Source organism: Cygnus atratus, chromosome 4, assembly GCF_013377495.2.
Source record: "Cygnus atratus isolate AKBS03 ecotype Queensland, Australia chromosome 4, CAtr_DNAZoo_HiC_assembly, whole genome shotgun sequence".
Lineage (NCBI taxonomy): Eukaryota > Metazoa > Chordata > Aves > Anseriformes > Anatidae > Cygnus > Cygnus atratus.
The window spans coordinates 13,371,989-13,398,293 of record NC_066365.1 but is presented as its reverse complement, the minus strand read 5'-3'; the positions used below and the strand labels follow the sequence as shown (position 1 = coordinate 13,398,293).

Below are 26,305 nucleotides of genomic sequence, written 5' to 3'. Positions count from 1 at the left end.
CAGGGTGTCAGGGAGGAGGAAGGCATCGCCCCCAGAGCGGAGATGCCAGCGTGCATCCAGCAGGTCACGGCAGCCTCTCTCGGGTAAAGCAAAGCCTGTATTTCCCCAAGCCAGGAGGCCAAGGATGAAAATAGCTATAGAGAGTGAAAAAGTACTTCAGACCTTGAAAAGCAGGGCAGCTAGCCAGATGCTGTCCCGAGAACACCAACAAGTTGTGACAGAGATGTGCCGGCAGTGAGAGAAAGAGTCAAGCATACTCTCCTTGGGGAGCTCCTGCTCCGCAGGTCAGTGACAAAGCTTGGAAAGGAGGCATGATTTGGGGCTCCCTGGTTGTTTGAAATTATTGCCTTGGAGCTGTTACAGTCCTATGCAAATAAAGAAAACTCTTCGGTCACTAGATACTTACAAACCCATTGTCTTACTGAGAGCAGGAAGAGAATTGTGCTGTGCCCAGAGCCGCACGCAGCCCGTGCCCTTCCACGTGGGTCAGGCAGGACTCTGCAGGCTTTCCTTGCCCCTAATTTTTGTTCTCACTATTTTTGCCATCGGAAAAAAAAATGCAGACACAATGAATAAGACATGCAGGTCAGGACTTTCATAAACAGTACCCTAACGTTAGTCTCTGAAAAAGTGGCCTGATTTTAAAAGCACTAAGAAAGCAGTATCTCCCACTGACTTCAAAAAGCACTGCCTTGTGCTCAGCCCTTTCATGTATCAGGTTATTTAGGTGTCTTGGCCTTACTTTCCCTTTGAATTTCATCTTTGCATAGCATAGGTTCAGCCTGTGAGTCCAATCTAATGAACTCACACATGAGGCCAGACCTAACCAAGCCCTAAAAGATTAAGGCACCCGTTTCACTCAGCCTAGCTGGGAAATCCTGACTGCACCTTGCAAAGCATCGACTGCAGTATTTATATCACTCCTAAAATACCTGCAATTACCGGAAAACCACAAACATCCACTTCATGCATCTCTGCATGTTCAATTTCTGCATGTGCTTTTGAATCTGAATCTGGAGTTAATCCCTCAATGGCAAAAGGAACCCGACAAATAGTTCAGTCCATCTCATGGTGGCTGAAATACCTCCCACGGTTTGCTGTGGCAGCACACGTCACATCTTTGTTGGACAAAATTAGCAGCAAGACCAATGTTTATTACAGTCAGGCTGGATTAGGGCTGGTAGCTAGAGAGCAGTGTCTCATTGCTGGTGAACTAAGATTTGCTCTGAAAAACCTGCAGAGAGCCTGTGCTGCCCTATTTCTCTCCATTCACTGGCAAAGAGTCCTGTGACAGCCTACGTGTGCGTTCTGCCTCCCACGTCACTGTTAGAGCATCAAATAGAGTGCTTTTGGTGTTCGAAAAAATCTTTTCTTTTCAGCTTTTCACCAAATTTCACTGCTGGAAACAGCTTTTCTATCCATGTATTCTGGGATTGCATCGTACAACATACTCTAGAAATCTTCAGAAAATACTACGTCAAATAAAGCACTGGTGGGTTTTCTGGTATCATCTTAGTGATATGGTTTAGTGGAGGACTGGTTAGTGTTAGGTCAGAGGTTGGACTAGGTGATCCTGGAGGTCTCTTCCAACCTAGATGATTCTGTGACTCTGTGATTTGCACCAGAGCTGAAAGAGACTGATAGTTTTGAAGTATTTTGATTTGCTTTTTCTCAAAAAAAAAAAAAAACAACTGTGTAATTACTAATAATTATACGTGACATAACTTTAAAAAAAACAACAGCTGACTGCATGTTAACCTTGCTAACATGGCAGTGCCGACCGTGGCAGCATACAGTTTCCAATTCGGTACAGTTTTTAAGCCTAGGCTTAAGGTTATTGGAGCCAACACTCCAGAATATAGCATGGGCTGAACTCCTTTCCTAGCCATAGACCCAAACTTCTAAACTCTCGTTCACTCCTGTTCTCCCTGTGAGATGAAAAAAATCCAGATAAGGCAGAATTAACACGGGCATCCAGCATCTCCCCCAAGCAGCATCTACCTATCGGCTGAGATCTGCCAAGTCCAGATCAGATTACAGAGGAGAAGAGCATATGAAATGCATTTTGCTATGAACCACAGAACAAATGAAATCATATATAAGGGATCAAATGCTTCAATAGCACAAGCCAGGCACTGCTCTGTGTGCTCTGCCCATCAGCCCAGTCCCAACAAGGGGTGAATCTGACTTAATCTTCTGCACAAACTCCACCAAATGCTGTTTCAATTGAAAAAGGCTTAAGGTGAGATTTACTTTTTTCCACACAAACTCCTGCCACAAGCACTGTCGAGATACTTGCATGCATTAAAACATGACAGACACTAAATCACAGAGTGTGTTATATTTATTTTTAAGCACAAGCAGTCATTTCTCTGAAAAGGACTTGTACCATCCTAAATTTTAATTCAGCTCCCGTTTGTCTAAAAGAGGCATCCTCAGCCTCTGCAGCCTCGCCTTGCTTCTGTGCTGCAGTTAGCGAGGCTATCAAAACATTACACACCCACGTGTAGGTAAGCACTTTTTTTGTCATTCCTCTGGATATACTTATAAAAAATGGATCAAGGTTTCTCCAACCTTGTTTGCTACTTGTGTTTGTCCTCTCCTTGTGCCAGGAGCACATTCTGGTTAAAAAAAAAAAAAAAAAAAAAAAAAAAAGCTATTCGATGCTAAAGTTACAATGCCACAGGCAGAGCTTGATAGGAAGGGAATACATAACAGAAATAAATTAGTCTCTTACCGAACAAGGACCCTGTTTCTGAATAAATGTCCTCAAGAGGAGGGAAAAGCTGTAATGAAAACCTAAGATTTATAAAACATAACTAATTTGTTAAATTGCCTTGGAACGGATTTTTTTTTTTTTTTTTTAAGATTTCCATGGAGATACCAGTGTTCCTTCCATAAAGCACTCTAAAAGCCAATAATATAAAATCTGCTGCTTTGACACCTCACAAGACACCCGACACTCAGCACTCCTCGAACTGTGCTGGTGCTCCAGGTGCTGGAGGTGGCAGTCCAACATTTTGGCTGTTTGATTAGAAGAGATCTGCGTCCAGTTATTGCTATTTCCAGGTTTTCGATTTTTCTTTCAGCTGCCAACAAATTTTCAAACATATTACACGCCGCAGATCTTGTGGTTTGGATTTCCTCCAGCACTTCACTAACATCTGCCAAATTCCTGTTAAATCCAGCCCTGGTTGATGAGCGCTTTCCGATGGTGTGAAACTTAATGCAAGTAACTAGTGGAAGCTTGGGAGCAATTAAATTTTAATCAGAGATAAGTTTAGTTTTCAGCATTGTGAGTTATCTCCAGTGTCTAAATAGCTAATATATATAATAATCCTCTGCTCCCCTTGTAATCGGCAGCATTGAGCCACAAAAAGAGAGAAAAATAACAGCGCAAGAAGCCCCGTTCCCAAGAAAGCCACCTACTATATTAATAACCCATACAGCCTTCCTCTCTGATATGCCATCTGTAGCCCAAATTGCTCAGGTGTGTTATCCAGGCAGATTCAAGCATCTGCCCCTCTCTCCTCACTCTCCTGCCCAAGATCAGCCCTTGTCCCTCCCTGCCCGGCTCTGCTGGCACAGCTCTTTATCTCGCTGCTCTCAGGCACAAGAAGCAAGACTAGTGCTTCCTTTTGAAATCATGTTTAGCTGCCTTCCACTCTCCTTCTAGCATGTAGCAGGTCCTTGAGCACAAGTTTGCTTATTCCTGAGATCTTGGCTTGCTTTTACCTGAGATCTGGCTCCAGGTGCGCCTGCTGCAGCAGGACACCTCCAGCCCTCCTCCAAACCCCTTCTTCCCCCAGGCCACGAGTTTATGTTTGCCTCCTCCAGATCTCCTGCCAACTCCCTGTCAAAAGCTGCTGAATCCTCAACCTTCCACATCCTTGAGGATGCACACAATGAAAGAGATGGCTTCTCATAATATAAATCAAGCCTTTCTATCTCTTGGTGAGTGACGGATGCGAGTCAGAGTCCCTTTACTACACTGCTACAGTGGGCTCAAAGCTTTCCCACTGCTCTTCTGAGTTCAAAAATCTCCTGTTGTCAATCTAGAGACTATTTTTGTGTGTGCTCTGGCAGGACTGATGTAGCAAGTGGAGCTCAGCAACTCCCAGGCTGTTTTTAATGGAAAATGTACCCCCAAACACAATAGTTGGCAGCCGAGGGCTGGGAACCATTTGGAAATGAAGTGGAAGGATCCCTGCGAAAGCCACTCTTTGGCATGAAATCTTTGTTCAAAGGCAGCCCCACAATCAGAGCCAGGCTTCAGGAAAGTACAAAACACAGTAGTGGGCTCCCTTGCCTCAGAAGACTACACAGGAAAGGGGGAGAGATAACAGAAGCTGGGTATTTTTTATTTCTTTGCAAGTGAAAATATCCTAAACACCCACAGCATGTGCAGCGCGGGGAAGTTAGATGAACAGCTGCCTGGAACCAAGCACTAATTCATCCATTTTCCTCTCCGTTAATGAATATGGACAATGGAAAATCAGTAGATGCAGAAAACCCACGATTTTTATGGATTTACAGACTGATTTTCCTTACCTCATCTAGTCATTTTCTGCCTGTGCAAAGTGACAGCACAGTTGGTGTAAAATACTACCAAATCATCACAGTGATATTTTTACCCTCAGTTTCCTTCCACTGGTGTAGAAAATGGCTACAGGTGTCAAAGGCATAGAAAACGTGTCTTTTAGCAGGGAGGATATCCCATTCAGCAGAACTAAAAATGAAATTAGTTTTGTTATCCCCACCGTTATCTCTAGTCCAGATAATGTGCACAAATACATTAGGCATTGTCTCCTATAAGCCATGTTTCCCTCTCTACCCCTGCCCCAAAATTTTGCCACGGCAAGTGGTGTGCCACCTGGGATCTCTTTAGAGAAGAGCAGGAGGAACATCAGTCCCAGCTACAGTTTTGGGCTAGAAACAGCTGATTTCTCTCATGTTTTTCACACTGTTAGAATCACACCCCACTATACATTTCTCTTGGTACATCACAGCTTTCAGCTCAAATCCAGCTGGATTAGTGATGGACTGAGCTGGGCTCAAGGGGAGATTGAATATGGAGTGAACAAACTATGCTCTGACTTGCACAGCCCCTCCTGGATCCTAGTTATAAGTTGTTGTTTTTTTTTTCTAAACACTGTGTAGGGTGAGAGAAACATCTTTGTAAAATGTGAGTGCAGCTACGAGACAATCTTCTTTTTTTAGTTGATGGCAAACTTTAAGGTCACGTTCGTTATGACAAGACAGCTATTCCCATGCGCAAACACAAAATGCCTTTGATGTTGAATATATCAGCGGTTTAAAAATGCACCAAATCCCACAGAAGGCTGAAAGGAGAAAAGGGGAAATTTCATTTCCAGCCAAACCTGAAAGGATAATGCAGAAGGCCATTACAGGATGCGCATTCGAAGAAACCATTGCTCTTCAAAAACACAAATGGACACTCTAAGAAGGCACAACGTCAGCATCAGCTCTGACCTCCGGGGAGCATGGCCAGTTCTGTCCCAGCCTGGGTACCTCTGTCCCAAACAGGCTCTGGGGTTTGGGTTATCAGTCTTGCTGAGTAACTGGCACATGTGCCTGCTGAGAAAGCAGGGACTGTTAGCCAAAAATCTGCTTGCCAGCCTTTATCTTTGATACAGGCATTGACTGCAATGAGTTACTTACAGAGCTACTCAAGCTACCCCAGCATCATCAAGCAGAGCCCAAACAACTCACCATTGGCCTTACTCAGTGTCATTTTTGTGCACACACACACAAATACCCCATAAACAGACAAGCGACACTCCCCAAAACTGCAGGTAGAGTACAACCAGACAAAATCTCCACCTTAAAAAACAGAGAAAATCCCATCACTTTTTTTTTTTTTTTTCCAGGTGAAATTAGCTACATCTATATTTGGTATTTGGAATGCAGCGAATACTACAGTCCCAAAAAACCATGGCAACCAGAAAATCTGAGCAACACCATTATTATTATTATTATTTAAATAGTTCTTCACATGGCTGAGACTCCTGCTTTGGTTTTTCAGATAAAAGTGAGGTGGCTGGGAGCCTCCAACCTGGAGCGTGTCTGCTGGATGAGCTGTGCATCATTTCAGGGCTTTGGGAGATTTTGCACCGTGTTTCTTCAGCTTTTCACTCAACCACTTTCAATCAAAACCTTCAGCTATCCCTCACTCACAGCCAGTGTCTCCATCTGTGCACCCACCCTAGGAAGGAGTTTTTTCTGACAAGTGGTCATATCCAACAATATGAGGTATTTGGACACAGACACTTTTCTTTTCTTTTTTTTTTTTCAGTTCTGTATTACATTCTTTTCCCTATAATCTTTTTCTCCCTTTGTCCACTTTAAAAAAAAAAAAAAGGTGAAATGCCGTCAAACAAAAGCAGAGCAACAGCTTGCTTTAAGGCTTCCTCCCAGCTGAAGGAGCGTAGCAATTTACAGCTCTCTCCCTGCATCAAGGGTAGAGATTACTGCCATTTAAACCCACTTCCACCTTGCAATTTCCACCATTTCCTACTACTTTGCAGCCTGGACTATTAAAAACCAAGACACCAGAGCTGAGGTCTGACTTGAAGAGAAGCCCATCTCCTTCTGCTCGGGAATTACATCCTATTTCAAGGCACTGCACATCTTTCTGTGGACAAAATTAAGTCCAATAAAACCAATTTCCGCTCTGACATTATTCAAACATGGCCACAATCAAATAGAGTAGAAAGCCAAATGAAAATCCCAAGCACTAAAGTGATTTCATAGATGAAGGCTGGAAAGCTTCACAGATTTGAGCCCTTCCTACCAGTGAAGGATGTCCTGCAGTATATTATCATCTGCATACTGCAAAATTCTGAAGTCTGGAGAGCTTTAGCTATACTCATCATTTTAAGTGGACTCCCTTCTTTGATGGTTTAAATCCCCACTATGTGATTAACTTTTCCTTTAATACGTCACTTTTCAGAATATCAGTCCATCAACATTGGGAACAAACCCCGGCAAAAGAAATATAAGGATGGAACAAGCACATGCGGGGTACAGACCAAAGGCAGCCTCAGTATCTATGCCGGGGGTGGCTGCAGCTCACCTTTGCTCAGGGCTGTTGCTGGAGCTAGGAAAAGCACCTTTGCCTTTTGAAAGCTGCTGTACAGAAAGCTCTCAGCTACCCAATCAACACCATTAGCTTCTGTAAAGATTTCTGATAAGCTGTCTTTAAGTGGAAAGAGAGAAAAAAATCTTCATATTTTTGGATCCAATAAAAGTTCCTGTATTTTCTTTTTTCTTCACCTGTGCATCTTTTGGCCAGCTGCCCGCTGCTCTGCCCTGTCTCCTGAGGCTGCAAGAGAGTGGCAGAAGAGATTTTCTCTAAATCCTTGCTCATCTGACAGTGACTTGCAGTCCCCAAATCCAAACCCTCTCATCTAGCATGCTGTCACAAAAATGCCCGGTTGCAGCTTGCCCCTGCAGCCCCATCACAGCTTCAGGAAACAAAGCACACGAGCATATGCATTTGTGCCATTTAAATATGGGGATGCACATTAAAAACAAACATCTAAGCAGTAAATTAAACATACAGTGTGCCTCCCTGCTCCCCGCCAGCCTGCAAGGCACGGAGAAGCAATAGCTGCACTACCACCCTGAGGACACAAAGAGCAGAGCCAAGGCTGCCTCTCAGCCCTGCCTGCAAATTGCAGCGAGTGTTTCCAGTCCTCTTCCTTTTGTTTTTTTCCCTCTTGCTTTTTTTTTTTTTTAATGTTTTTGTTTGTTTATTTATTTATTGACATGTGAACAAATGATAAGTAAGAAAATCAGAGAACAAAGGGAAGATCAAAGATTGCAGGTAGCTAGATCATTATGTATCCCAGCTAGGGCAAGAGTTTAAGCCTCCAGAGCCTACTTGCCAAGTTATTTTAGAGTTATGCCAAGCGAGCTGTGCCCTCTGAAGCTTCCTGGCATAGGAACTGTTGCGAGGCAAAGCAATGAGGTTCCCAGTGCTACAGGAGTGATGTCAGACTGCAGGAGCCACCAACCACACAGGCAGCTAGTTAATTCAAGCACAATTACAGTCAGTAAAAGCTGCTCGTTACTTAACATCTCTTCAGCATCGGAGCTGGAGAGGTGCTGGGGCCCTCTCTGGGGGTGAGGATTTTGGCGAAGAGGCTGGTGTTGCCACACAACCAAATGCTAACCTCACGCTGGTATTTCTAGCAAGCTGTAGATGGTGCTTGGTCTTACCCCATCTTGGTGTCCTTGAAACAGGGAGGTCCCAGGTGGAGAGACCCCTCAGGAAAGCCACCTCTATATGCAGAAACGCTCAGAGATGCAGTTTCAGTGGGTGGGAGAACCTACCTTGCTCAGCATGCACCTCTGTTCCTCCATCCTTACTGTTCCCATAACACACCCAGTATCTTCCCAGCACCTCCTGCACGGCTGAACCCAATTCATCCTAATTAGCTATTCACACAGCTCTTTGTTTTCTCCTATTTTGCTTTTCCTCCCCCATTTTTCTTCTTTTCCATTTCTATTGAATTTTTGCAAGACTTGTAGCTTGGAGCCAGCAGTACAAGCTACAAATGGGGCTAAAACGCTTTGTACTAATACATTTTTCCCTTCCCATGCCAATGTTCTCTTATAAAGCACAAACACACCTCTGGGAGTATACTTTCTTGATCTAATTTGTAATTGTCTGTGCAAACAAAACAGAAGGAATAGGCTAATTTCACTAGCTACTGATCGCAAGAGTCGATGCTCCTTGAGCTCTTTGTGCCATTTCTCATCATGCCAATTCTTCCGAAGAAATAAATTGTCAGAAAGTGCAAAATGTTTTACCCATGTGTGCAGTTTACCACCAGCACTGTCTAGAGAGCACAACAAAGAAAAATGTATCTAAAAGTACTTTTTTTTCTCCCTTTTACGTGTGTATAGGACAGGGCATATATTTCTGTCAATACCTGCTCATTTCAGAAATATTAGCACTGTAATTAAGCTGTGTCAGCAGTAACTGGCCAGCTCCACGACTGCCTTTTCTATTTTCCCCCAAAGCTGGAGCTTCTAAAGAACCAAAAAGACCACAGTACATGAAATAAATATCCACAGGGCACCACAGTTAAAAATCACTTACTACAGAAGCTAGATGTATTTGTGGAAGCATGAAATTACTAATCCCACAATCAGAACAAGGAAACATAACAATAAAATCTGCTCCCTGTATGACAAGAGATGGCTTCTTGTTTATGCCCAACGTTTTCCTGTATGACAAGCAATGGCTTCGTGTTTATGCCCAGCCTTTTGTGTTATTTGGAAGGAGCGACCCTTCATAAATGATATACTACAGGGTAGGGAATGAGTGGGTGGGCAAGGCAGTGCCTGGAGATGTGGCCCCACTACATCGCTCACGGCGGGGCTATGCTGATCAACAGTGGTCCTATTTGTAACTGTTTGGGCGTTCTTTCATTCCTTTGCCCACAAGCTTTATCCTTCTCAAAGCCGTTTTAGCTCTTGCTCTCAAGTTCGCTTCCATCTGGCAAAAAGGGGAAGCACATCTTGCAGGAGGGATGGGCTGAAAACCCTGTGCAGAATTGGTCTCTGCTCCATCAATACTACCTGGTCCCCAGCTCGGCAGCAAAATTCAGCATCACTACCACGCTTCCCAGTGCTCGTTTAAGTGTCTGCTGCGAGTGAAGGGCTCTAAGTGTATTTAGTGAGCAGGCAGAGCAGCGCTGCCATGGCACTTTGGCAGAAAATTAAGCTCCTCAACGGGAACCATTTTACTGAAAGCAGAGAGCCACAGAGGTGCCGTCTGCGTGACCACACACAAGCCCTGCATCTGAAAGCTGGGCCGCGAGGTTACGCTGGGAGCAGAAATCCCCTCCTGCTAAAGGAGGCTCGGCACCTGCCATTCTCCAGTCTTAGGCGTTCATTTGCTCCAGTAATGAACACCTTTGCAAAAATAGCTGTAGATTAGAGAAGGAATTAACCTCCAAACAAAGGAGAAGCTTAATTAAGCATTGCACTAAATGAAAACAGAGGGGAAGTACAGGTAAAAAAAAAAAAGACATGACAGCTGCGTGGACTTAATTCCAATTTCCCCTCTTGTAGGTCATTTTACTCAGTGTAATTTCCTTTCTGTATTTGGACAAGTTTGTTACTGAGGCACTGCCCGTTAACAGAAGGGGTTTTGTCACTTTCCATTCACTCATACGTTTTTTAATGCTTTGCATTATGAGCCCTCCATCAAAAAAGCAAAACAGATTTAAATTAGACTTTGGGAGTATGCCATTTCATAAACTTCTCCCCAAAGAGCTTCAGCTAATTAAACAAATGATTGCAAAATACTCACAGTGTCAACCCTGTCAGCTTATATGCGAAGTATCTACTCCAAGCTGAGGTTATTTAACCAAACACAATGTGGAAGAGCAATGTGCTTTAAAGATAAGCACAAACCATTAGCAATGAGGGGGCACACACTTTTTAAAACCATGGGTGGATTACTGGGGGACAAAGACTCTGGACATCCCTGTCCGCAGCCATTGGAGCCACCAGGTACAGATATTCTGGTCTGAAAGGGACAGGAACTGAAGATTTGGGTGGTCCATTTGACAAGGAGACTTCAACAGATTTGAAAAACATGAGCGATCTGTGCCACTCCCAACTTTTGGGCTGAGCTCTGTATTACTGCAGGTTAGGAGCAGTTAATGATGCTCGAGGAGAACGCTGGATTTTTGCTGTTAGCTTGCAGAGACTTGGTGCAAAGCTAGGAAGAAGAGAGCTGGCAGGTGCCTGGGGTGGGTAATCAGGAGAGTAAGCGGTATTTTATTACTGTGTGTACAGTTGCTGGAGGAGGTAGTTCATTTACTCCAGCAGCCAAAATTCCCACCTGTCCCAAACTAAAGCATTGGAGGAGGGATATTTTAAACCTCTGTACATGTTATGTATAACATAACACAGGCATTTTGTCCTTCCCTTTCCAGTTCATCTTGCTTTCCTCCACTCTGAACTGTGTGACTTGCCCAACAATCCCTCTCCTCTCCTTGCCTCGCCTCGCCTTCAGTTGCAAACCCTGTTCTGCTAAAAATGCTTGAAAATGATGGAGGCAGTAGGATGAGAAAAAATTATCTGCCCTCAAGTGCTGTGCCCGTTATAACCCTAGATGCTCCTGAGGACACTGTCCTGGTGAAATCAGCTATGTGCAGGGCTCACACTGCAGGGTATGCGAGCATTCGGATGAGCTCCTACCCATCCTTTCCTCTCTTTGTGGCTGCTTCATGCCTTGGCAGCACTATTAATGAGGAAACAGTTTTGAAAGGGGAAAGTCAGTTCAGAACATTCCTTTAGGAGGAATGCCAAGATCTTTCCTTGTTTATTTTCCTTGTTTTGTAAACATTTTTGTAATACTCATCGATACAGTCTGTATAGCATATTTTTTAAAATACCCAGCATGGACATCATTATCTTGCTCATGACTTTGTCCTTTTCTTTGATTTCATACACCAAAACTAATGCATTACGTCGCCATTTTACTTTATGTATTGTGCTGTGTACTACTTGATTGTGGGCTCTTAGTGAATCAACCTAACATTAAATGAATCAGAAGGTACCTAAATCACATAACAACAGCACTGGAAATGGTCAGGAAACAGGAATTAAGGATGAATGTTCTGTTTACATGACCAAAACACATTAAGGCATGAGAAATGCTGAGAAATTCTTCACTGAAATGTCTGGTAAAAGCATTTAGTTTGCTTCTGCCAAGTTTTCTTTTAGCAGAGCTGGTTCCAGATCCCTACTGCTAAGCAAATTAAAAGTTCAGTAAATAAATTCTGTCAATTGTTTGGTTTTCTCACATTTTTCTCTTTGAATTCTTCTCAAATTCAAGCTTGCTTTTTGTCTTTAAATGTGACCTACAATCTATTAAATCAAAATGGTGCGTTAACTTCACTTTTTCCCCTGTAACTTTATTAATGTACAAAACCCAGCTTGCATAGTTATTATCAAGAAATATTAACATAATGTACCTTTTCCTTAGCAACAGCTATAGTATCTGGGGAATGCAGCCCATAATAATGCAGCTTGATCTAGAAGCACAATAAAATATAAATAAGCTTGTTACACTTCAGTGGCACACAGGATTCCATCGCAAAAGGCCTTCATGAATTTAGAAACCTTGTCTTCTTCTTACTCTCAAGCACAGATTTTGTAAAGGAAGATTTATGGACACACATTCCTTTTTATTCCAGAAAATGAAACGTAATTGTTTACTCGGTATTATTTTGCTGCATGTCTACTATTAAATTTGTGGGCATAATACACACGCACACACACACATCTGTGCAAAGCAGCAGTCTGAAAGAAATAAAGATGAAAACAGGACTTAGAGCAAAACAGCAAATCTAAAGGGGAGACTGCCAGCATAGTACCCATAATTGTGGTAATTTTTTAAACGAAGAAACACAACTAATTTTTTTTTCCAGGAAAAATACAGCTGCAGTGAGGCAAGGGATACACTTGCTACAAATTTATATGCTTAATCTAAAGCTGTCCATTCATAAGACTCCCAGTGCACCAGATCTGTCAAAGGAAAAAACAAAGAGGTGAGAGCCTGCTTAGCCCTCACACCCGTAGGGGAAGAGGCTTTCGTGAAACTCATTTCCTTAGGTGAAGGTTGGTATATTTGGCTGCACTAAAAATACATCTAAAACACACAGTTGCCATGTAAAGGTGTCTTCAGCTGGGTGGGAGCAAAATCTTCTCCTTGCCCCATGTCCAGCTTGTTCTCCCCATCCCTGAAAACTTGGCCAACAGCCCCACGGCCTGGATCGCGCCCTCATGTCCTTCTAACTCCTATAATTACATCTTATGAACCATAATCTCCCTTCTCAAAGGCAATCAAGATCTTTTAAATACTGCTTTCCATCAATTTTCCAGAAGAATGAAAAACATTGAACCAATTTGAAGGCAATAACAAACCATTTGGATCTAGAGGACAGCAGTCCTTGTCTTCTGAGCAAATATTGCAGTTATCAAGCCAAAGTGACTTGGCTGAAAGTCTTAAATAACGAGAAGTCTTAAGAGAGAGCCAAGTTACAATCTTAACAACAGGTCTACATAATGTTTATCTGTTAATCAGTATGTAGAATGCATTTATTAAAACTGGGATTTCCAAAAGCACACTTCAAGAGCTGGGTACCCAATTCATGGAAATAAATTTCCCTCTGAATGGATTATAACATCACCAGAATTCCCCTGTACAGAGCAATATAAAAAGTGAAGAATCAAATTGCCTTAAGGAAATTCAAGAGCCAAGATGTTAGAAGGAATCAGACCATTGACTCTGTGGTGGAAATATCTCATTTTTTCTCAACAATTTCTGATTCAACCCAAAATGATTCCAAGCGTCAAATACTGTAAAAAAAAAATAAAAGGGAACAAAAAAACCCACAACTGTTTACCTGCAGAAAATCCCACTGCAGAGCTTTCTGAAGATCCACCAAATGAACATGAAAACTCCTTCCCCTTTTGACTCTGTGCTGTCAACAGCAAGTATGAACCAAACGTGATTTGCTCGTATGAGGAATTGGTTGCCTTTCCAGAGAGTCATGAGTCTGACGAACTTCAACGAGATTACATCAAACGTACTGACTGACTACTAAAATACTTCTTGCTTTATTGGAAGGCAGCCAGATACCACTAGTGAATAGCCCAAGTCTTTATCAGCTGCTTTGCCTAACTTGTCTCATATTCAAATCTAGACTTGACCACAGGGTCATTTTGGATCATTTTTGTCAAGTAATTTGCTACTGGTGAATGTAGTTGGACATCATTTATGAGAGGGACTGAACCTGTTTTATTCCCAATCCAGCTCCATACCATAGATTTTACTGGAATTAAAGTAAACCTTGCATTTCTTACATTTCTTTTGTAAGGGGAAAAGAACTTCCAAGGGAGTGATTTTCATTAAATACATACTCACAGTGAATTTTCTAGCAGCTTTTGTTGATGACATAAAAACTCTAAAATAACAATCACAGAAAAAGAAAAATATAAAGGAAAATATTTGCCAGTAGAAGATGTTATAGATGTAATGCAATATTCCACCGCTGCAAATATTTTATCATACATGCCACTCACAAATCCAAGTTATAAGTCTGGGAAGCATTAATTTTTTGTTAGGTAAACATACCATTCATTATCTAGTCTAAAAATCATTTTGTGCTGTCAATGGAAAACTCTATCAGGCACTAAGAAGTCATCTGCTATTATAAATGGTGTTAACTGGATCATTTTTCATCCTAATTTATACCTGATGAAGAATAAAACAAACACTACCTCTGTAGCTGCAATAGAATAAAACCCGTTTTCTCATTAAGTAACTACATCAACATTGCAGCAAGAGGTGGCTTCCTATCTCGACTGCTAACTAACTGTCTTCCCAGATTCAGAGTATCAATTTGTTCTCCACCAGAGTTCTCCACCACCCAAACTAGGCCATATATTAAAAAAAAAAATCATAAAAATGCATAAAAGTAATTCTGCAATGGACCTGTTTCTACCTGACCCTTTGAATTTGTACCTATTTGTGAATATCCACAGGTCCTGCCCCGAACAACAACTGGGATTTTATGTCCCACTCTAATGCAAACACGTTTCTGAAGGACTCCTTTAAAATAAAACATCATCCTCATATGCCCCACCTTAGTTTTTCAAGTTATGACGAAATACTTCATCATATAAGTCATGGAGCACTTCTACAAATAGGCAGCACATGACGCAAGAAACAAGATATTGAAAACGATGCAAACAGCATGGTTGCCCTGCTTTCCACAGGCTACATCCTTTGTGTTGGAGAGTTCCCATAAAAAGTGCTATCTCACATCGTATGCCTTTTAAACTTCTCTGAATGGGCAACATGAAGGCCAGTTATGCCTCTCAATCAAATTGCTACAGACCGATACCGTTCCCTTTCAAACATACGTATGGCTTCGGTAATCAGTGGACCTGAAATCTGATCTCTTGTATGATTTATTTGCCATCCTCTCCCATTACACAAATATAAATATAACAGGCATTCTTCTACAGGCCTGAAATGATTCAGAATTAATACCAGATGACAAAATGGACCATGTACCAGGAGGGGAAAAGTTATGGTAAAAGCTCCTTCCCATTAATGGGGCCATTCATTCATATGGCCACTATTCCACAGGGGAGCTGGACATAAATTATGTATTTGACATCTAGTTACAGACGATTATATCTGACATAATGAAGTTATAATGGAAGGAGTTTGCACATTGTTTGGTTATTAAGTGCCCATTTCTTGTCCCTGCACCAGGTGCAATGGTGATAGGCCATACAAATCATCCAGAAGAAATGCCAAAATGGGCTCCCTTACTGATAAAGCACCACACATGTTTATTAATTTAACAGCTTGTCTTATGTCTCCCCCATCTGCTCATTTAAAACAGTTATTTGCCCTATAAATATTTCAGAAAGAGAAGTGTAGCCAAAAATTAGTCTGGCAGAAAAGGGAAAAAAAAGAAGTTTGAGAAGAGTCTCATGCTGTACGCAGCGCTATGTTCGTTTTCCACATTGAATTAGTTCCACGGCTTTTTTCTGAAGCTGGTAATAGGACATTCACTTTGGATTAGTGATGCTTGAGGGTGTACTGCCATAGCCGTCTCTGCTTTCCAGCTGTTGCCACTGTCGGATGGGTGAAAACTTCCCCTGCTGATGCAACAGCAACTCAGTACAACGGAAAATGAAGCCCACTGTCAAAAGAATCTCCTGGGTGGACATCTCTGTCCACTTTGAACACATCAGATTGTACTGTAGCCTAAAACAGCCTAAAAAATAACAAAATTTCAAAGCATCTTTAAATGATAGTCTATGCTGATCTCCATAGAAAAACTCCTAAAAAAAAAAAAAATGTAAAAAAGCAAGTCATAATGCTTTTTTTTAAAAAAAAAAAAAAAAATTGTAGGAATAATGGAAAAGGTGTTAAACATCACTCAGACTCTTTCTTCCCCTCAATTCCTTAAATATTTTCAAGTGGTAAATACTTTGAACAGTTCCCACCAGCATACAGGATTTAGCACTCCTCCTTGAGAGACTTTGTTTGCTCCGGTTTACTGCTAGAGAAAATGCTGTTATCTTATAAATAAACAGCAATGCCCTGAGGTGCCCCTCTGCAATGAAAACACACATTCCAAAGAAGTAAGAGCAACAGTTCAACACCATAGTAAAAAAGGAATCAGTGAAAGGCATTCAATTAACTCTTTCTGACTACGGATAGCTACAGGACGTGAAGCAGACCTTGCTGATCGTAGCAAGCGAACAGGAGGATTGCAGGCTTGCTGCAAGGTTTCCAGGAGCTCTGGCTACTCTGGTTAGGATACTAGCTATCCTCATTCATGCTATCTAAATGAGGAATTAATAAATACTGAGCATGGCCCATGTTCAAAGCAGCTGCCTGCTCCAGGGAAATCAGTGTATTGCAGGCAGATGAACGTTTCAGTGCAGATCTGAACTGTGAGGACAGATTTTTGAAGAGCTGCGGCTGAGACTGGGAAAAGCATCACATACTTCTATCAGAGCTCACAATCCATCATATTCACAACTCAAACAGGCTCCATATCTGGCAGCCGCATCCCTGTGGCTGCATCTACCACACTACCCCCCCAAAAAACCCCTCCATCTCCACATTAAGTTGTTTGAAGACTCATCTCCAGCATGGAAGCTTTGAATGAGCAGCCCATCATGACAAAAAGCCAAGTTCAAATGAAAAATAAACAGCAAAGAAGTCAACAAATGGATCTGTACAGATGCGTTCAAGATAAGGCAACTGAAAATTCACTGCACATATGGTTGTTGCAAAACCTTTCCATTGACAGTAGGTTTACAGTGAGCTTACTGTGAACGATTGCCTCTCATTCAGTTAGTGAAACACCAGTTACCTCTATGCCTCACACACCCTGCTTGCCTAAAAAGCCACGTGGGACAGACCCAATGAAAAAACGCTGTGTTTTCCTTCCTAGCTGCTTGCTGCAGCTTAGGGGGAATGAGATTCTCCAGTGGGCACAAAGCAGCTGTGAAGGAGAAGTCCTAAGAGCAGCCATGGCTGGAGAAAAGGCTGAGCAAAAGCAAAGAAAACCAAAGGAGAGAGACAGGAGGAAGAGCAAGGGACTATGCAGAAACTCAGGGGGTGTAAAGGGAGTGAGGGCCCTGAGCATGGGAGACCCCGACTACGACCCAGTACATGCATGATCCCGTCTTGGCTCTAAAGCAGTGAAATAACCTCTCAGCCGGATAATCCCTCCTGAAAGACAGCAGGAAAATAATCTCACCTTAAGAAGCTGGAAACATATTGCTGTAACTAACCCTAAAGAGAAGGAGTGAGGTAAGTAGAAGTGAGACCTCATGGAAAACCAGAGAGGCACTGTAAAAGATTCCCAAGCTACGTAAATTAGGGGGACTCAAGCCAACGATGAAAAAGCCTGGAATTAGGAGGTATCTGGCCACCATCAGCTCAGAACAGGGCCATCAAACAACACAACTCTCTCACAGCACTGTAACTGGGGAAGGAAGGCAGAAGGGTGGGTGTTTCAGGGCCTGGCAAGCATGGGATGCGTGACTCCATGTGTCAGCTGGAATTCATCCAGGAAGCACCATAGGGCCTCACTGCCCTGATCCTCCCTTTCCCTGGGTCTGGGAAGGAGGACCGGGCTGCATCTGCAAAGCCATCGACCCTCTCTGGGACCTCTGGGAGGAAGAAGAAGAAGAAAAAAAAAAAAAAAAGGACCCAGAATGCGTGCATTCAAAAATCTGATCAATTTTTGGTAATAAGATTTTGCAATGCTTCTGATGTTCAGGAACAGTTGACTATTCTTCAGACTTTGCAAATGCAAAGATAAATGATAGAGTGGGCCCAGTTTTTGAAGCAAAAATGCATGAAGGGGCACACCACTGAGTTGGAGAGGAAAGACAGAAAAAGCAGCAAAACTTCTGTCTCCCTGACATCATGCCCTACAGGATTCTCTGAAGGAATAGATTCTGCATCTAAGGAGGTTGAACCACACAACCGAGGTTTAGAGGAGAAAAAACAAAGCCTGTACTGGGGCCAGAACAACTTCTTCACTTGAGAAATATGCACGGAAAGGTGAGAACCCCTCTCCCGTATTTGCTATGTACTTGCAGAACTGGGGACCAATAAATGGTTTTGCTTATAATTTCATATTTTGGACATACACTGACTTCAAGTATATCAATCTCCAAGACAACTCTGTCTCCTGAGATTCGACTTTGAAGGAAACCATTACAAAATGCTAGCTCAACAGGGTAGGAGAGCTTCTTGGACTGCCTCGCTGTAAAAGCCAGGCATATATTTCATGTTTAATATGATTCCACACATACACTAAAATCTGCTTCTATAAAGCTTTATAAATAGTTTTAGTGTGTAGATTCAGTAAGTTTAATTCACTCTATTCGCTGTATTTTAGTACCTGGCAGAAATTGAGTCCAAACTCTAAATTTAATTTATTGCTATATATGATAATTCCATAAAATTCCTTTCTAAGCCAGAGTATCAGAATTACCATTTATCTCTGAAATTCCTTGCTATTGTCAGTAACCAACGATCCAGTTTTAAATGCAGGTTCAATCCTCAGCCTAGGAGATCACAATTGGTGGGTACAAGAAAAGTTTGACTGGTTTGTCACGACAGACCAACGATTAACATCTTCAGCTCAGTAAGACAGGGCTGCCCGAGTGAAAGGAAGAGGCTCCTGAAATACCAGCAGCTAATAACTACTCACGGAGGACACAAAATAGAGCTCACTAAGGTAAACAGATTTCTTCTCTTTATGTATTAGCCTCGACATCCAGCCAACAGTCCCGGCTTGCAGTATCTTCAGGACCATGCTTGATGAAGCTGAAGACGCAATGTTGCCTCAGCAATGTCACAGCATTTTACTTATTTCCAGTGGTGCAAGGTCTTGGCTACCCCTGCAATCATTCTGCATGCAGATGGTGTAAACAGTTGTGCAAAAATAATGTAACTGCATCTGGATCATCAGAATGAGAGGAGCTGTAAAAATAATGGTGAACAGTGCTTCGTATAATAGAATTAATTTTAAAACACCGTCAAATTAAAAAGGGGGTGGGGAGAAGTCAGTGTCTTGCTTCAAGTGCTGATTCAGCACCTTATTTCTATTAAGTGATTTACGGTGTCGTTACTGCAGTACTATACAGAGCAGTGGCTCAGAGTAATTACCCTGTAATGTATGATGACACTAATGTACTAGTAAACTACTGGAGTTTATACTCTACTCAGAACTAGCATCAGGACTCTGAAAGGCAGGTAAAAATGCACTGCATGCATAAACAATGTGGGTAAATGTCACCAGTGATAAAATTTTTAAAAAGGAGAAGGAAGAAGCAGTTACAAATAAATCTGCCAGCTGAGAATTGCAGCTGCACAGACCCGCAGCAGCAGTAAATCTGTATCATTTTTAATACAGGAAGGAAAGATGTTTTTATAACCCTACCCTGGCTTCATTTCCATTTATTATAATTAAAACTTTAAGGTGGCTACCACCTTTCTTCTTTCTGCCACTGTAAGTGCAACATTGACCTGTACATGGTGTTCAGTCAGTGCTAGGGCGAACATGGAAGGGAAATGAAGGGCATGAGAATGATTATTGGCATAAACTCACATTTATTTTTTAAAATACCAGCTACTGGAACTGTGGTGAATCAACAATAGCTTCAGAATAGAGGTGTTTTTTGCCCTCTCTGTTTAAAATAGCCCTCGTGGTTATGAGATAAGGCCTAGAACATAACCTGAGTGTGTGTTCCATGGTGTCAGGAAATGTAGCCAAACAAGCAAATGAAAAATCTCATAACCTTCATACACTTAGAAAAAAAATCATGATTTTTAGAACATCCTAGTAGATTTGGGGTGCTGAGGCTGGAAATGAGTCAGCAGATGCATAAAGAGATGTACATGCCCCTGGGCTGAAAGAAAGCCTTGCTCTTCCCTGGGAGACAGTACCAATTACCACATTTTTAAGACCCCCCCCAGTCACCAGCTAACGGATTGATGTCTTCAGAGCCGGCTGCCTCCCTGGCCTTCTCCTGTTAAATTATACAAGGGATTCAAGTCCTTCTTCCAGTATGTGGCAGCAGTAATACCACTCCTTCCACTCTAAGCAGTCCTTTCTTTAAGATGTCTCAGCTGGAGTGGGGGATGCCCCAGTGGAAGCAGTTAATGCAGCCATTTATGTTGAATAAACTCTATTTTACCTTCTCTTCAAGTGCTGCAGCTGTTCTGCCTGACACACTTTGCCCTGTTCCTGGTGGCAGGAGCATCCATCTCACAGAGGTAGCTATGCCCTTGTGAACGGCAGACTGCTAAAAATTTTTGTTAGTCTTTAGCTCTTTTACCTTGGAGAAAGCAAGGCACGGCATCATCTTTGCTGCTGTTTCATCGTCCTTGAGTCTTTCATAGACTGCTCGAGACCCCACGGCAAAGATTTACATTGACCTATTCTAAGTAAGCTCTGAATCATCACACTCAACCTCAAAAAAGTTTTTCGTGAGGAGGTGCTGGATGTCCCACCTGTCTCTGCGTTACTGAAGTGCTCTGCTAAAAAATGTGGCTAGCAAATTTTATCACAAACCTGGAGGTTTTCCAAGTGGCTTAGAAGTGGACAATCTCAAGTGCATGTGTTGAATCTCAGGGTAACTCACCCAAAGTTGAATGGAGGTGGTGGACTGCCAGGAGATTGTTTATGACCAGCCTCACTCATGACAAGCCCAGCTTTAGAGAGAGGACTGTGAATCTGGCATCCTCACGCCCAGGCTCTGCCACCCAGCACATGGTTCCACCTCACAGAGATGAGAAAGGAACCACCGATGAATAACTGTGCTGAGGCTGCTTTTGTACAGCAGAGTCAATTCCTTAGTTTTCACTACTGCATCAGCTAAGAAAACATGCATTCACACTTAACAAAGGAGGAAAAAAAAAAAAAAAGCAAATGTTTACTTGATTGAGTTACACATCAAGGCGCATGGATGGTGATGGAAAAGCTCACTTGAAATTAAGGGAGCCTTTCATGCCAAGTGCATTAACAGTATGCTTTCATTTAGCCTACAAAGTCCTTGGGCCATTGGAGGTGCAGGGGGATGTTTGCAGTTGCAGCTGCAATTCACCGATAGAAGGGTTGTTCTGTCTCTCAGAATATTAGCAAAGAAGTAAGATTTAGAAGACAGATTTCTTGATATTACATAATGACGGTGGGTCTATCCAGATTAATCTTGCATTAATGTATTTTTCAACCGCGAGCACTTAGAGAAACATATACGCACACAAACTTACTCACAGCCTTACAGCACGGGGGCATGATAGCAACATCACTACAAAAGAAAAGCCTGTACCCCTCCTGCCACTGCAACACCATTCATACACACTTGTGGAGCTGATGAAGAAATCTCACCATATGCATCTTCACATGGCAGTATGGATGCATACTCTGGGTCCAAGCCCATTTCCCCAGGACACAGGGAAAACAGTGAGGGTTCATCACTCCACCGACAGCTGAAGATCCTTCAGATCAGACTGGGAAATCAAAGACTCACATTCACACCACTTTATTTTCACCACTTAGCAGAGGCACCTACGCAGGGCTTCTGTGGATTCAATGCATATATACTAGCTACTAGCATTGCTCCCAAGGGCAATCAAGTGACTTATAACTGGAGTCAACCTCTGGAGTGGACACGTCTCTCTACCAACTCGAGAAAAAACCTTAAGCAATGTCAATGTGGATTGAATCCAGACCCAAACCACCGCGCAACTCCTTTTGTGCCTTCAGTCACGTGAAGGCAGCTGAAACCTGCTTTTCTACATCCTGCCACCTGCCCTCTTTCCCTGTGCAATACCATTAGGAAGGAAATGAGAAAGACAGAGGGCAGGAGCTAAAATACACATCTCCCTGCAGAAGTAAAGCAGTGAGGCAGCAATGTGGCTTGTGAAACAGATGGCATATTTAAAGCTACATAATGCGGCACATGGGACATGGTCTTCTCTCATACAACTGTCCCAGAGGAATTAATTTGTTCCCGAGAGTGTCCTTGGATGGAGCATGGTAACTTTGCCGTGGAGGCTCTATGAAGAAATGAATGAAATACACTCATGTCTATGGCTCTTTTGCAATGCATGTGCATGGAGACTGCATCACTGACTCACCCTTGGATGGTGGTCGCTCCAGATCAGAATCGAGGTGGATCGGTGGGGCAATATAGGAAACTTGCCCGTGGTGAGCCTGCCCTGTGGATAAATAAGTGTTTTAGTGGCACTGTTTCCTGCAGAGATCTATCAGGGCTATAATTAAACATACAATATTTTTATGGCATGGGACTCAGAATGGGTTTGCAAGTATTTTTTCAAATGCATGTTTTTCACATTCGTTGACATTCAAAACAGAGATGAGCTTCCATTTTGTGGAAAGTGATCATTTTTGTGATCGGAAGTTGAAAACACTCCCATTTCTTTTGCTTTTTCCTTGCAGATACGGGTAGCTATTCAGAACTGAAGTTACACCTGCTTTACCACTACCATGTACATTTTGCACAGTGTTCTCTTAAGAGGCCATATGCCACAGAAGACAAGCAATTTCACTCAAGCCCATTCAATCTGTTAATCTTAACGCTGAGAGGGAAGCAAATATTTCTGTATCGCAACAATTTGTGAAGGACGTATGGCATGAAGATAACTGCATCTGTTTGTCCCACCTGCAGATAAGGGTTTGTGGAGCTTGGCATTGCTTTCACCTGAATGGAAGTTTTTCAGTTCTCAACGCTGCTGTGCAGTTTCCCAGTTGCTAAAGACTCAATTCTTCTCCAGCAATTTGGAGGTAACTATATCAAGAAACTTTTATTTATAATAAAAACATGTTGTTATAATTCATCTATTTACTGTAACAATTTACAGGGTTATTAATCTCTTTTTCTAAACACGGAAAGTTAATGACACATAGATTACGATAACAGCTAGAGTAACCTTCCTGTTTCAAGTAATATTCGTGCTGCAATAAAAGCAGTTGATTCCTCTTATGAGGCACATTCCAAATAATTAATACGGCTCCCTGTTGACACTTGCTGTTGTTGCTCCAAGCAATTTCCAAGCTAGCGTCACAGGCAGTGGAGCAGTGGTACAGTCTTCAGGCTTCTTTGTAATGACATCCAGGAATACCATGAGCACAGTATGCTGGTGCACATAATATGTTGAAAGCATCTCCTCAAGGGGATAAAATATTAATGGGAAAGGGGAGAAAAAAAAGAAGTGTGTCTGAATGGACAGGATATATTTACTGCTTTACACTGAGCCTGACTTAGATAATTTGCATTATTAGTAGCCATTACAACAACTGGACGCTATTCAGGTTTAAAATCTATTGACACATCATAAATTCTGTCTTTGCTTTTAAGTGCTTTAACATGGGAAATCTGCTTCAGGCAAACCCATATTCTAATAATGAGTAACTCTGGTTTCCCCTTCTTGTTTACATGTTAAAAATCCATTTGATGTCATTACTGAATGCAAGTTATCATCTAATAGCTGCTCAGTTCTGCAGTGGAAGTAGGTAGATGGTCTACTCTCACTCCAAGCTGCTCAATGAGCAGAATCGGTGCCCTTGTAACTATGGGACAGGCTCCCCATTTGCTGCATCACAGATACCACTGAAATGCAAAACAGCTGAGGTTGGAAGGGACTTCTGGAAATTACCTAGTCTAGCCCATGGGCAGGAAGAGCTGGTTGCCCAGGACAGCATCTGTTTGAGGTCTGAAGATCTCCAAAGAAGGGAGACCACACAACCTCTCTGGGCAACCTGGGCCAGTGCTCAGTCACCTGCATAGGAAAAAAAAAAAAAAAAAAAAAGGCAAAAAAAAAAAGCTTATTCTTAAGTTTAAGTGGAATTTCTTGTATTTCAGTTTGTGCCCATTGCTTCTTCTCCTGTCACTGGATGCCTCTGAAAAGAATATGGTTTTGTATTCTTCATTCTCTATCACCACACTCCCATCATGTACTTAGGTACATTGATAACATTCCCCTGGACCATGTCTTCTCCAGGCAGAACAGTCCCAGCTCCCTCAGCTTCTCCCCACAGATCTTCAGTCATCTCTGGCCCTTTGCAGGACTCGCTCCAGGAAGTCATAGAATCATAGAATCATTAAGGTTGGAAAAGACCTCCAGGATCATCTGGTCCAACCATCACCCTACTACCAATGTCACCCACTAAACCATGTCCCTAAGCACCACGTCCAACTTCTTTAATACCCCCAGGGATGGTGACTCCACCACCTCCCTGGGCAACCTGTCCCAATGCCTGACTGCTCTTTCTGAGAAGAAATGTCTCCTCATTTCCAACCTGAACCTCCCCTGGTGCAACTTGAGGCCATTCCCTCTAGTCCTATCACTAGTTACCTGTGAGAAGAGGCCAACCCCCAGCTCCCCACACCTTCTTTTCAGGTAGTTGCAGAGAGCAATGAGGTCTCCCCTGAGCCTCCTTTTCTCCAGACTAAACAACCCCAGTTCCCCAGCCGCTCCTCCCTGTCTCTCTTCTGCTGCTAAGCCCAGAAGGAGACTCAGCACCCAGGTGTAGCCTCACCAATACTGAGCAGAGGGACAGGATCATCACCCTTAATCTGCAGGCAATGCTCTGCCTAATGCAGCCTAGGATACTGGTACTCTTTTTAGCCCCTTGGGCACATTTCTATCACATTGCTAGTGATCCAAAACAGAAAAAAAAAATGATTCTGCAAGTTTGGAGGGCTAGGCTGGAGTAAAGATACATATGCAGTATAAAAGACTACAGAACATCTGTAAGTTTAGACACTCATTATGATTCAGTAATAACTAAGGAAGTTTATGAATGTTTTGTAAAAGCTTTTACCTAATATGGAGGAAGCGGTAACATCAAACGATTACATGTGATAAATGAAACAAGTTGCAGAAAGCTTTTATCTACTTGCTTCTGATAGAAAACACTCTAATCCCAAAAATATCAAACTTGACTCCTGTTAGACTGTATATTTCTCACAATATTAATAAATCAAATTTTGGGTTTTAATACTCTCTCCATAAAAAAGCAATCCATACAATTGCTGTACTTCATTTTCTGGGCAAGAATGCCAACTTAGTTTCTCTTCAGACTCATTATAGCTTTTCCATAAGAGAAAAAAAAAAAGCTCTCCACTGTTATCTATGGCCACAATTATATCCTCAGGTTCAAGATCCTTTGCAAACCTTCTTGTTAATCAACAGAAACATATTTTTTTCTTTGATTTCACTATTACTTGCAATAGCTACATCTGAGTGGGTTGAGGGAAGTGAGGCAAGGCAGGGAGGCTGGAGGAAGCCCCAGCAATGGGACCACTGTGCAAGTACACAGAGGAAACTGAGTCAGGGAATCAAACTTGAGTATCAGAGTATGGTTCTTCTGGCTTTAGCAGTATTAAAAGTTTTGCCAATGACTCCATTAAAAAAACCCAGCTTTGTCCAGTGAAACCATGCAAGATTTTGAGGCTGATATCACTGATTCAGCTCAAGACAGACTGACAGGACAGGTTTGCCAAATGATGCCAACCCCTGTCCATTTCATATGAGTTTAGCAGTTTCAGGTGCTTACTTCAAGCCTCAGCTTTAGGACTGAGTGACCCCAGACAACCTCCCCTTTCCAGTTCCAGCTACCACAAACACTTGGAAAGGGGAATGAGAAAATCTTTTTTAAAAAAAGGGCGGGGGGGAGGGGGGGTAGCGCGGGCAGAAACACTCAACATCTCCCTCTCCAAATCCCCTAGTCCTTCTGGTGTTTGCATGTGTTTGGTCTGTGCTGCCAACCTTGCAGCACCAGGAGGTGGGACGTGGGCCTCCATTGCCCACATAACCATCTTTCAGTATATCAAGCTTTGATTACACCTGCACATCTATTGCTCCACCTCCACAAACCTATTTGATTGAGTCTTCAAAAGCGTGAAGAGCTGCCCATATGCTAACCAACACTGGGCTGTTGGTCAGGTACCCATCCCTTTGGGAGAGGAAATGGCTAGCGTCAGGCCCTCCCCAAATTTTACAGAACACTCTAAAAATAACTGCACCTCTTTAAATAAGTGACCCACTTTTAAAATATTAAAAAAAAAAAGGAGAAAAAAGCCTGTTTCTAACAAAATACCAAAGGTCAAGATGTCTCCGTTCCTGATGGAAAGTTGGGCATGCCTTGTATTATAACAGCTTGCACGGCCC

At 42.4% G+C, this 26,305-nt stretch overlaps 1 protein-coding gene across 1 annotated transcript in view; it reads right to left on the bottom strand.

The window, feature by feature from the left end:
- Nucleotides 1–26,305, bottom strand: part of ADGRL3 (adhesion G protein-coupled receptor L3) — a 526,793-nt gene that overhangs the window by 118,067 nt on the left and 382,421 nt on the right. Inside the window, exon 7 of the mRNA XM_035542902.2 lies at nt 22,250–22,330. Within this exon, the coding sequence (XP_035398795.1) occupies nt 22,250–22,330 (81 nt within the window). The remainder of the gene's footprint in view (nt 1–22,249; nt 22,331–26,305) is intronic.